General features: G+C 38.5%; 1 protein-coding gene across 1 annotated transcript in view; it reads right to left on the bottom strand.

Annotated features, from left to right (window-relative positions):
- NELL2 (neural EGFL like 2) overlaps nucleotides 1-12,210 on the bottom strand; it is a 400,566-nt gene that overhangs the window by 299,863 nt on the left and 88,493 nt on the right. Inside the window, exons 6-9 of the mRNA XM_055394732.2 lie at nucleotides 12,078-12,150; nucleotides 11,825-11,907; nucleotides 10,222-10,350; nucleotides 8,394-8,496 (exon numbers count right to left, since the gene is read on the bottom strand). Coding sequence (XP_055250707.1) covers nucleotides 8,394-8,496; nucleotides 10,222-10,350; nucleotides 11,825-11,907; nucleotides 12,078-12,150 — 388 coding nt within the window. The remainder of the gene's footprint in view (nucleotides 1-8,393; nucleotides 8,497-10,221; nucleotides 10,351-11,824; nucleotides 11,908-12,077; nucleotides 12,151-12,210) is intronic.

Here is a 12,210-nt window from a genome sequence, read left to right as displayed (position 1 = left end):
GAGCAAATGGAATGTTTATACATTGTTAATGGAAGGGCAAATTAGAAAGGTCACTTTGGGAAACTGTTTGGCAAAACAATTTTGCCGAAGGGTTAAACAGTTTTGTTGTAGAATAAAACAGCTTTACTGTGTGCCCAAACAACTCCAAGGTATATATCCAGCAGGCACGCATGACACCACAAACATGTACATCCCATTTACAGAAGGACATTTATGGAGTCAAAAATTGGAAACCACCTGACTCACTCTTCAATAATAGATTAGACTGTGATATATTAACACAAATGGAACACACACAGCAATAAACATGAAAAATCAACATCTACATGCAAAAAAAATATGGATGAATCTTAGAAATGTGAGTTTAAATAAAAGCCAAACACCAAAAAATACATAATGCATTGGTTCCAAGTGTCAACCCTGAACAAGACCCACCCAAAATATGGAGAAAGGAATGGTCTTGAAGATAGTAGTACTGTGTGTTAGAACAGAATTTGGGGGGAAAAATTACCTTGCATTATAAAATAACTGATCTCAGAAAAGTCATTTAACCTCTATAGCTTCATTGTTCGTGTTTTACATTGTCCCTATTTACCTCAACAAAAGCAAACTGCAGTTCTGAAGATCTCTAGGCCCTGTGCAGTTTTAAGATCTATAGCCAAATGAGATAGTTTCACTAGACTGAATAAAATATAAAAATATATATATAAATGATTCTTTTCATAAAAACAGGAATAATAGCTAACATTGTTCTAAGCACTTTACAGTTCATTCAGTCCTCACATCAACCCTGAGATATAACATCACAAATGAGGAAACTCAGACTGGGAGAGGTAACGTAACTTGGCCAAAGCTGCACAGCTAATAAGCTAATAAGCGGTAGAGCCAGAACTCAAACCCAGAAACTCTAACTCTGTAACCCACATGCTTAACCACTCAATAGGAATGGTAAGTCCATTTTACCTAAGCCGACAGTGTTTTAAGTTTAAAACTGGACGATGTCTAATCAACACAGAACACTGTATGGATCACAACAAACTGGAAAATTCTTCAACAGATGGAAACACCAGACCGCCTGACCTGCCTCCTGAGAAATCTGAATGAAGGTAAAGAAGCAACAGTTAGAACTGGACATAGAAAAAAAGACTGGTTCCAAATTGGAAAAGGACTACATCAAGGCAGTATATTGTCACCCTGCTTATTTAACTTATATGCAGAGTACATCATGTGAAATGCCAGGTTGGATGAAGCACAAGTTGGAATCAAGATTGCCGGGACAAATATCAATAACCTCAGATATGCAGATGACACCACCCTTACGGCAGAAAGTCAAGAACTAAAGAGCCTCTTGAGGAAAGTGAAAGAGGAGAGTGAAAAAGTTGGCTTCAAACTTAACATTAAAAAGCTAAGAACATGGCATACAGTCCCATCACTTCATGGCAAATAGATGAGGTAACCACGGAAACAGTGAGAGACTTTATTTTCTTGGGCTCCAAAATCACTACAGATGGTGACTGCAGCCATGAAATTAAAAGATGCTTGCTCCCTGGAAGAAAAGCTATGACCTACGTAGACAGCATATTAAAAAGCAGAAGTATTACGTTACCAACAAAGGTCTGTCTAGTCAAAGCTATGGTTTTTCCAGTAGTCATGTATGGATGTCAGAGTTGGACTATAAAGAAAGTTGAGTGCCGAAGAATTGATGCTTTTGAACTGTGGTGTTGGAAAAGATGCTTGAGAGTCCTTTGGACTGCAAGGAGATCCAACTAGTCCATCCTAAAAGAAATCAGTCCTGAATATTCATGGAAGGACTGATGCTGAAGTGAAAACTCCAATACTTGGGCCACCTGATGCAAAGAACTGACTCATTTGAAAAGACCCTAATGCTGGGAAAGACTGAAGCTGGGAGGAGAGGGGACAACAGAGGATGAGATGGTTGGATGGCATCACCGACTTGATGGACATGGGTTTTAGTAAGCTCTGGGGGTTGGTGATGGACCGAGAGGCCTGGTGTGCTGCAGTCCATGTGGTCATAAAGAGTAGGACATGACTGAGTGACTGAACTGAACAGATTATGTATTCAAACTCTGATTTTATTCAATCAAAATAATTATTATAATTTATTCATATAAATATGTCCTCTGAGAAAACACCAATTAAAAGAACTCTGGCTACAAGCAAGCACCAACCAATTTTGATGGTCACACTCACATTTCCTGTATTTGTTGCCTTTCTAGAAATGGAGAGGAAATCTGCCTTCCCAGTTGATATTTAATAAAACATAGCCTTTTCTGCAAAAGACATTACAACGTTAGTTTTCATTTGCTTCTGGTTCTCTGTATTCATGAATCACCTTGTTGTGAAGCAGTACTCTGTGTTCAAACTTGAATCTACAGTCCACTGAAATATAATAAAATGAATACACAGAATAGTTTAAATTTTTTTCTAAGTTCAATGATTTTAATAGCTTTCTATTTCATAGAATTGTAATGGATTATTTTCTGATAATTTTTAAATGGGTTGAGATATTATGTACTTTAATTAGTTTGACTTCATCCTATTTCAGATTTAATGCCACCCAAAATGGAGAAGGAAATGGTAACCCACTCCAGTATTCTTGCCTTGAGAATCCCATGGACGGAGAAGCCTGGTTAGGCTACAGTCCACGGGGTCGCAAAGAGTCAGACACGACTGAGCGACGGAACGGAACAGAACGGAAAATGTTTATCAATATAAACAGTTATATTTACTGTACAAATGTACAGTTACATTTTCTAGAGCTGCCTTGAATTTGTGTCAATTTTACTACTGACTAGTTGAGAGCCTGTGATTGGAATAAACAGTATGGTGGTGGTGACTGAAATGGGAGAAGATCATGGCGTCTGGTCCCATCACTTCATGGGAAATGGAAAAACAGTGGAAACAGTGTCAGACTTTATTTTTGGGGGCTCCAAAATCACTACAGGTGCGGATTGCAGCCATGAAATTAAAAGACGCTTACTCCTTCAAAGGAAAGTTATGACCAACCTTAATAGCATATTAAAAAGCAGAGACATTACTTTGCCAACAAAGGTCCGTCTAGTCAAGGCTATGGTTTTTCCCGTGGTCATGTATGGATGTGAGAGTTGGACTGTGAAGAAAGCTGAGCGCCGAAGAATTGATGCTTTTGAACTGTGCTGTTGGAGAAGACTTTTGAGAGTCCCTTGGACTGCCAGGAGATCCAACCAGTCCATTCTAAAGGAGATCAGTCCTGGGTGTTCATCGGAAGGACTGATGCTAAAGCTGAAACTGCAATACTTTGGCCACCTCATGCGACAAGTTGACTCACTGGAAAAGACTCTGATGCTAGGAAAGGTTGGGGGCGGGAGGAGACGGGGACGACAGAGAATGAGTTGGCTGGATGGCATCACCGACTCTGTGGACATGAGTTTGAGTGTACTCCGGGAGTTGGTGATGGATAGGGAGGCCTGGCGTGCTGTGATTCACGGGATCGCGGAGAGTCGGACACGACTGAGCGACTGAACTGAACTGAACTGAAACGGACAAAGGCAAACTCTGCTTACTTTGTAACTTCACCTAGACTTAGCCAGGACCCTAATGGCCTTTGTATGGTAAGCTTAGTTACCAATTGATGAAGGTAGATCACTGAGATTAATTAGAACAAAAGCTTTTAGACAGGGAAGTAGGCTGGCAAAGCACAGCACTTTTCAGATAGAATTTCTCTGGAACATCCAACTAGAAGTGTGTTCTTGGACAAGTCACGTAATCCCTCTAATTAAGAAGATGGAGACAATGCCTACTTTATACAGTTGTTATAAAGATCAACTGGGGAGCAATGTATGTGCCTTCCAACCTCAGGAAGAGATATGACTTTGGTATAGTTGTAATTATTAATTTATTAATGGCTTGGCATTGGTGCAGTCCTGCCTTTGGATTTCATCCTAACTCCACCATTGGAGCTCAATTGTAGAGGCATAAAAGTTAAGACCCTCCTTCCAACACTTTGCCTATGTAGATTCAAATAAGGATCGTGACAGGAGTGGTTCTCTCTGACTTCTCTCCCAAAATAACAACCTTCCTACTATCCAACAGTATTTATATTTGGATAAAGGGCTAGAGCTGAAGTTACAGAGGAAACATATAGAACAGACTACAAAACAGGGCTGCCCAGTGTTGCACAAACAACTTTGGTGAAGCAAGGCTGAAAGCATTAAATAAAGAACATCAAAAATGACTGGCCACATGTACTGGTGTTATTCATTTCAGTCTTGGCAGACTAACATTCAGTGTTAGGTTACATGTTTTACCTTCCAAAGGCTTTAGAAGCAATAAATGATTCATCTCTTTAAACTATTCTCACTAAAGAATATATTTTATTAATTTTATGTCATTAAAGAGGCTATTATTGACTATGCCAAAGTCTTTGACTGTGTGGATCACTATAAACTATGGAAAATTCTGAAAGAGATGGGAATACCAGACCACCTGACCTTGAGAAACCTATATGCAGGTCAGGAAGCAACAGTTAGAACTGGACATGGAAAAACAGACTGGTTTCAAATAGGAAAAGGAGTACGTCAAGGCTGTATATTGTCACCCTGCTTATTTAATTGATATGCAGAGTACATCATGAGGAACACTGGGCTGGAAGAAGCACAAGCTGGAATCAAGATTGCTGGGAGAAATATCAATAACCTCAGATATGCAGATGACTCCACCGTTATGGCAGAAAGTGAAGAGGAACTCAAAAGCCTCTGATGAAAGTGAAAGAGGAGAGTGAAAAAGTTGGCTTAAAGCTTAACATTCAGAAAACTAAGATCATGGCATCTGGTCCCACCACTACCTGGGAAATACATGGGGAAACAGTGTCAGACTTTATTTTTTTGGGCTCCAAAATCACTGCAGATGCTGATAGCAGCCATGAAATTAAAAGACGCTTACTCCTTGGAAGGAAAGTTATGACCAACCTAGATAGCATATTAAAAAGCAGAGACATTACTTTGCCAACCAAGGTCCGTCTAGTCAAGGCTACGGTTTTTCCCGTGGTCATGTATGGATGTGAGAGTTGGACTGTAAAGAAAGCTGAGCACTGAAGAATTGATGCTTTTGAACTGTAGTGTTGGAAAAGATGCTTGAGAGTCCCTTGGACTGCAAGGAGATCCAACCAGTCCATCCTAAAGGAGATCAGTCCTGGGTGTTCACTGGAAGAACTGATGCTAAAGCTGAAACTCCAGTACTTTCGCCACCTCATGCGAAGAATTGACTCACTGGAAAAGACCCTTATGCTGGGAGGGATTGGGGGCAGGAGGAGAAGGAGACGACAGAGGATGAGATGGCTGGATAGCATCACCGACTCGATGGACATGAGTTTGAGTGAACTCCGGGAGTTGGTGATGGACAGGGAGGCCTGGTGTGCTGTGATTCATGGGGTCGCAAAGAGTCGGACACAACTGAGCGACTGAACTGAACTGAACTGAAAGAGGCTACTGAGCAAAAGAGTTTTAAAAATTGAATGAGTGAACTGTGGAAGAGGAAGGCTATGGTTGTGTTTTAAAAAGTAAAACACATAGAATTCATATTCCAGTGAAATTAAGTTCTCATAAACTATAACACTGATTCTACTGGGAAAATTAGTATAGGAAAATGATACTTTTCCCCTCATATATAACAGTAAAATCCACATACAGAGAACATCGTAGATCCATATAACCACTGGCTTCTCCTACTTTTAGCGCATATGAAAATCTGAACTATGTAAACAAGTCAGCTAATTATTATTAAATTTATTTTAAATATTATTTATACTTTATAAAATATTTTTTGCAAACTTTTCAGGAGAACATTTCCTGAAATGTTTTAGTAACTGTTTTTAAATTTATGCATGCAGATATTGCTTAATTTCATTCATATGAAATGCCCTGAATAAGAATAGAAAGTAGATTAGTGGTTGCCAGGGAGTGGCAGAAGAGGAAAGGACAGAATGATTCTTGATTAGAGGGTATCTTCCTGGCACAATGAAAATTTTCTGGAATTAGGCAATGGTGATGGTTGAACAACCTTATAGACATACTAAAATATATTGGATTGTACATCTTTTTTAAAGGATAAATTATATCATGTATAAATTTACTCAATAGGAAGTTATGTATTTCTATTTTCTAAATGAAAAAATTTGTGCATGTAGAGACACAATCCCAAATTATCTCTAATATTTACCATATGACCTAAATACTTACTTCTCTTTTGAGAAAACTCTATGGGTATTTACTAAAAATAGTATGCCAGCTCGATATTGGGACACAAATTCTCTACCATGACATTCATATCACTGAATGTGACCAAAAAGACAGTCATTTAATCCTCAGTATTTTTCAGCAGTATGAAATGAAAGACTCAAATTCCACTGATGCTGTGGTCCTTTCACTGGTCACTCAGTTGCAGCTTTCACTATTTTATATAGGAAATACAACTGATTTCCAATCACTAACACCAAAGACTGCCAGAAGCACTTTGCATTAATGAATTGAAAAATATTTTACCATTTAATTAAGTCTATCTAACTACATTATTTTGAAGAAGATTTCAAGCATAGTCTGATTTAATAGGCAGCTTACTCTTGGTAACAGAGACAAATGATAAAATCAGAACTAAAATTTACAACTCTGATTAATTCATCTATCATGATGGTTCATTATTTCAATCAACCTGTTTCTAATAAAAATCAATATCACTTAATGCAAATCTATCATATTCACAGGTAAAAATGTAGAAGTATCAGCGGAAAAGATAAAAGAAAGAAAAGCAAAAACTGATTCCTGCTACTGTCATGTTACCAATATAAAGTCCTATAGAGGACCCTTCTTCTTTCTACCTCCAAGTATCTACAAAGAAAACTACAGAATGTTGGTACAAGCTTTTCATTCTTAATACAACTTCAAGGAAGAACTCAGATTACCCCTCACCAGGGAAATTAGCTAGTGACAAATATATAACCCTTCCTGATTCATACAGTAGGTTAATACACTAGGTGACTAGGTTAATACACTCTTATGAAATGGATTGGTTCAAAGTAAAGTCTAACAAAATTAAATATAAATAAGTTCCTGGGGGAATTAAATCAGTGAACTACAAAGTGACTTCCTGATTTTTCTCTAATAACTTGTCACTCTCACCAGAAGGAGCACCCTACGTAGGGAAGAGTAGATATGGCAATGTCAGCAGAGCAGGGTAAGCATAAAAAACCCTAGAAGTAGCTGCTACTTTTCTCTCCCTCTTCTTCCCTCCTCCTTACTCTTCCTCTCTTTCTATCTTGTGTGTACACACATATGTAAGATTAGATGGCACTTACGTAGCCTTATCTGAGCTTCCCTGATGGCTCAGACAGTAAAGAATCCACCTGCAATGTAGGAGACCCAGGTTCGATTCCTGGGTTGGGAAGATCTCATGGAGAAAGGAATGGCAACCCACTCCAGTATTACTGGCTGGAGAATTCCATGGACAGAGGAGTCTGGCAGGCTACAGTCCATAGGGTCACAGAGAGTCAGACACAACTGACTGACTAACACTAACTCTACATACCCCTATGTATTCTACAAATTTCATGACATCCCAGGTTTCATATGATACTATTTCTTGGCTTTTTAAAAAAGGCTTAGTTTTAAATGTTACTTTTAACAACTGTTAAAGTGTAAATAATATAGACGCAATGTTTTCTCTTATTAAATAAATTGTATAGAATCCATTTAATGACAGCTATGGATTCAAAGGCCTGGCGTGCTGTGATTCATGTGGTCGCAAAGAGTCGGACACGACTGAGCGACTGAACTGAACTGAACTGATGGATTCAAAGAGCATTTTCAGACATCAGAAATGAACTGTATACAACAGATGCTGAAAGTCAGACAGCTTGTTCATTCAGTGGCATGAGCATCTTTTTATGAATTAAGACCATGGCTGTCCACACTGGACTATCCTATAACAATGTGCACTTCTGTGGTTTGGACTGATAGCAAGTTTTGTATAGGTCATTTGTATCGTGGATTTTCTTGGTTATCTTGGCTGAGTATGGACTATTCTTAATCTAGTTGGGAGATATTTGTATCAAGTACTGTTAATTAGAGAAATGTCTTCTACTAAGTTGATTACATATCCTTGCTAGTAATGTCACTAAACAGAATAGATGCCTCAAAGAAAAATTTTCTTGCTGGAATACAAGTACCACATTTTTAAGTGGAAAAGAACTGCCCAACCAAAATAGAGAAGGGATTCTTCCTATTTTCATCATTCCTAAAAGCTATTTAGCTTACCCAGATTAAACCAACGATGGGTGAATATTTATTAACACAAAGCTTTAGTTTTGCCAAGAAAGTATTCACCATAAAAGTTATGCTCACATTTGCATTCCTTACAGCACTTGCCATCCACGTATGCGAGAGCCGACTTGAGGGGGCAGTCAGGATTTGGGCAAATCAGAGTTTCACACTGGATGGTTCCATTCTGAGAAGAAAACAGTATTTTAAAGAATTTCCAAGTTGTAGTTTGGTAGTTTTCAAGTATTTTTAAGTTGTCTCTTAAATTTCAAATTCTTCTTTTAAAATGTCATAAGTATCACTATTCTCTTTTGTAAAACCATAATTTTACAGCAAAATTACAGTAAAATCTATATACAGAGACCCACAGTATCACAAGTGGGTCATAACACTGGTGGTGGTTGACCCTATCTTCTGCTCAGCAACTAAGCTAGAAGCCTCACCTCCTATTGTGAAGTGAGGGAGGACAGGGTTGGAAGCAAGGGCGTCACTGGAGGGAAACAGCAGGCTGAGAGCCAGCCTGGGGTACTCATGTCTCCCCAGATGACTCGCAAAATGAGCATCAACAAACAATATTTCTGGAATAGCAGCTGCCATACTGGAGACTCAGTTTCAGGATGCAAAAATCCTCCCAGGGATATTTGAGCTCAAACAGACCACCACCATCAATGGACGCTGACAATCATTGTAAGAGGCACCGAGCTAAAGGGTAGCTCAGGGAATTTGATTCCTGAAGGTCACCCAGAACTCCCAGGTAGTTCAGTTGTTTTTCCAGTCTTTTCAACAAAATGACTATGACTTCACCATACTACATCTTGTATCTTACTCAATTTGATTTTTGGCACCCATTTAACAAGTTGTGAAGGTTTTACTATATTTGTCAAATGTAATTTTGGTAGAAATATGTTTCTAAATAGAAATCAAAGAGTGCACACACAAACGCACATGGACCATTATTTCCCCACTAACTTTGACCTTCTTAACATCATGATGTCCCACTTTTGTGTAAACTAGAGGAACTTTGGAAAAAATGTTTTAGACCTCTGACTTCTTTACAGCCAACCAGTTTTTACAAATAATTCATGTGGAGTTTAAAAGTTCAAAACCAAACTCATTTTGAACTTTTCTTTGAAAATGAACTTATATGTTTGAAATAATAATACACTAACCATTCTACCTTCTACCTTGGGACTTCCCTGGTGACTCAGACGTAAAGCGTCTGCCTACAATGTGAGAGACCTGGGTTCGATCCCTGGATTGGGAAGATCCTCCGGAGAAGGAAATGGCAACGCACTCCAGTACTCTTGCCTGGAAAATCCCATGGATGGAGGAGCCTGGTAGGCTACAGTCCATGGGGTCACAAAGAGTCAGACATAACTGAACGACTAAACTTTCTAACCATTCTACCTAATTAATGAACAATTAGAGAAATCATATTTATTTAAACTCTATAGTTTATATTCCACTGTATTAGTAAATTTTTAAAGCTTATTTAGACTCCATTATTTATTTATACAGCCAAATCTGGTCACAGTATTTCCTGCTGCATTTCATTTAGTTTTATCAAAATGCGTTAATAAAAACATTAGGGGAAAATCCCTGGAAAAGTTAAGGATAACAGGATAGAATCCTCTGGGGATCCTTTTACTGACCCACTTTAAGTCATTAACTTCACATGTGGGCAATAAACTTAAAACTTTATAGCATTCTTAAACCACAATAATCTTAAGCTAGAAAGTGTCTTTAATAATGCAATACACGGTTCTTTAGATTTGACTGAGTTTGCTGGCACTTTAGTGTTGTGTTTTGAGGAAATGGGTCTTGAAATTTTCATGATGACATTGGTTTAATACATTTTTAAAGTATAGGGACATCTGAGTTCTATTAGTCTGAACTCCAGCAGAAAGCATACCAGGCATGTGCAGTTCTTACAGCCGTCTGTCCACGACTCGAATTCTCGGTAGGTGGCTCCCTTCATGGTGCAAGTCCTTTCACAGTAGCACTGGTCCAGTCTATTCATTCTCTGCTCGGCTCGAGACAGCTGTGGAACAAAGGAAGGGGTTTGTATTGTTCAGCATTCCAGCAACACAGAAAGGCAAAACACTCCAACAGGCATCTGACTGCTTTTTAGGTGAATAGCACTAACGATGGCTATGCTCATCAACTATCTGTTATAAATATATTTAAGGCTTTATTTTTTCATATTTGATTCCATTATGGTTTATGACAGGATATTGAATATAGTTCCCTGTGCCATACAGTAGGACCTTATTGTTTATCCATTCTGTATTTTATATAATAGTTTGCATCTGAAAATCCCAAACTCCCAACCCATGCCTCCCTCACCCACCTCTGCCTTGGCAACCACAAGTCTGTTCTCAATTTCTGTGAGTCTTTTTCTGTTCTGTCATATTTTAGGTTCCACTTATAAGTGAAATCATATGGTATTCGCCTTTCTCTTTCTGACTTACTTCGCTTAGTATGATAATCTCTAGGTTCACCCATGTTGTTGCAAATGACTTAAGCCTTTAATTTAAAAGAAAGGATTTTTCTTCTCTTCTTGTAGTAAATTTGCCTCCTGCCTTTGTGAGTGTGGCAGGGGGGTGGAGGGGGGTGCTTCCCTTTGGCTCAGCTGGTAAAGAATCCTCCTGCAACACGGGATACCAGGGTTCAATCCCTGGGTTGGGAAGATCCCCTGGAGAAGGGAAAGGGAGCCCACTCCAGCATTCTGGCCTGGAGAATTCCATGGGCTGTATAGTCCATGGGGTCGCAAAGAGTCTGATACGACTGAGTGACTTTCACTTCACTTTGTGTGTGTGGAGGAGCGGAGAAAAATATGCTGTATGATTTATGATAAAAACAGAAAAGAAGTCTAAGTCAAAATTGCATCATACACCATACAGAGAAGCATTTTCCATTTTTAAAAATGTTTAATTTCATAGCAATGTTTGCTCAAGTGCAAACATAAATTTTAGACTTTACATTTGTCAGAAACAAATCATCCATATACAAAATAACTTTTAGGTCATCGATATCTGCTATGCAACATGACAACAGCCTGGTGAAACTACAGGTAAATTTGACACATGGTTAAGGCAGCCAATGATCCTACAGTGGTAACACAATGGTAGAAAGCTTTTGTGGGACCATTTCCCTGACATAATTCTAGGGTCCATATTCTTTACAATGTCCTCTTGCCTCCTTCCTTACAAAAAAATAAAACCTAAATAAAAATAAAAACTAAATTAAACAATAAATCCTATTGTAGTAAGCAGGGTAAAAACCAAATAATCTGCTTCATTCTTGATTTACTGAGTCATTTGTTATACAGATGGCTTGGGTTTGAATATTTATAAGCCCCTTCCTTGAGCAGGGATTTTGATTCAGTTCGACTACACAGTAGGGGATAAGAAAAATCTCAAAGGTGAACAACTGTGGTTATAAAATAAACTATAGGAAACCTCAAGGATTTCTGAGCTTCACTTCCCCACACTCTATTTCTAAGGAGCTTTTACCTTGGCTGATGTTTTGGCTAAAATGTCCTGCAGTTCCATGATTTTCTGCACGAGTCCGTGAAAGTCATTGCACGTTGGACAGGCTAGAATCACAAACACCGCATCAGTCAAGTTATATTTATAAGGAGTTCAATCTGGTTAAGTCTATGCTGACAACTAATACATGAGAACTCCAATTGCAAACTGACATTTTGGACAAAATTAAGCAAGAAGCACACTTTTCATTACATAGTGAGAGAACTAATGGACTTACTGCGATTAAGATCTGGGCACTGAGCAATAAATCCTTGGGGCATGACAAGTAATTGCACATCTTGCATTATACCCTGTGTGCGAAAGATTTTGAAAAAGATGTATTATTTTCATCTACCCAAATTATGTTCAAT

The sequence above is a fragment of the Moschus berezovskii genome, chromosome 6 (assembly GCF_049115385.1).
Source record: "Moschus berezovskii isolate FMDL1 chromosome 6, NW_MosBer_1.0, whole genome shotgun sequence".
Lineage (NCBI taxonomy): Eukaryota > Metazoa > Chordata > Mammalia > Artiodactyla > Moschidae > Moschus > Moschus berezovskii.
This window is presented reverse-complemented; position numbering and strand designations above follow the sequence as displayed.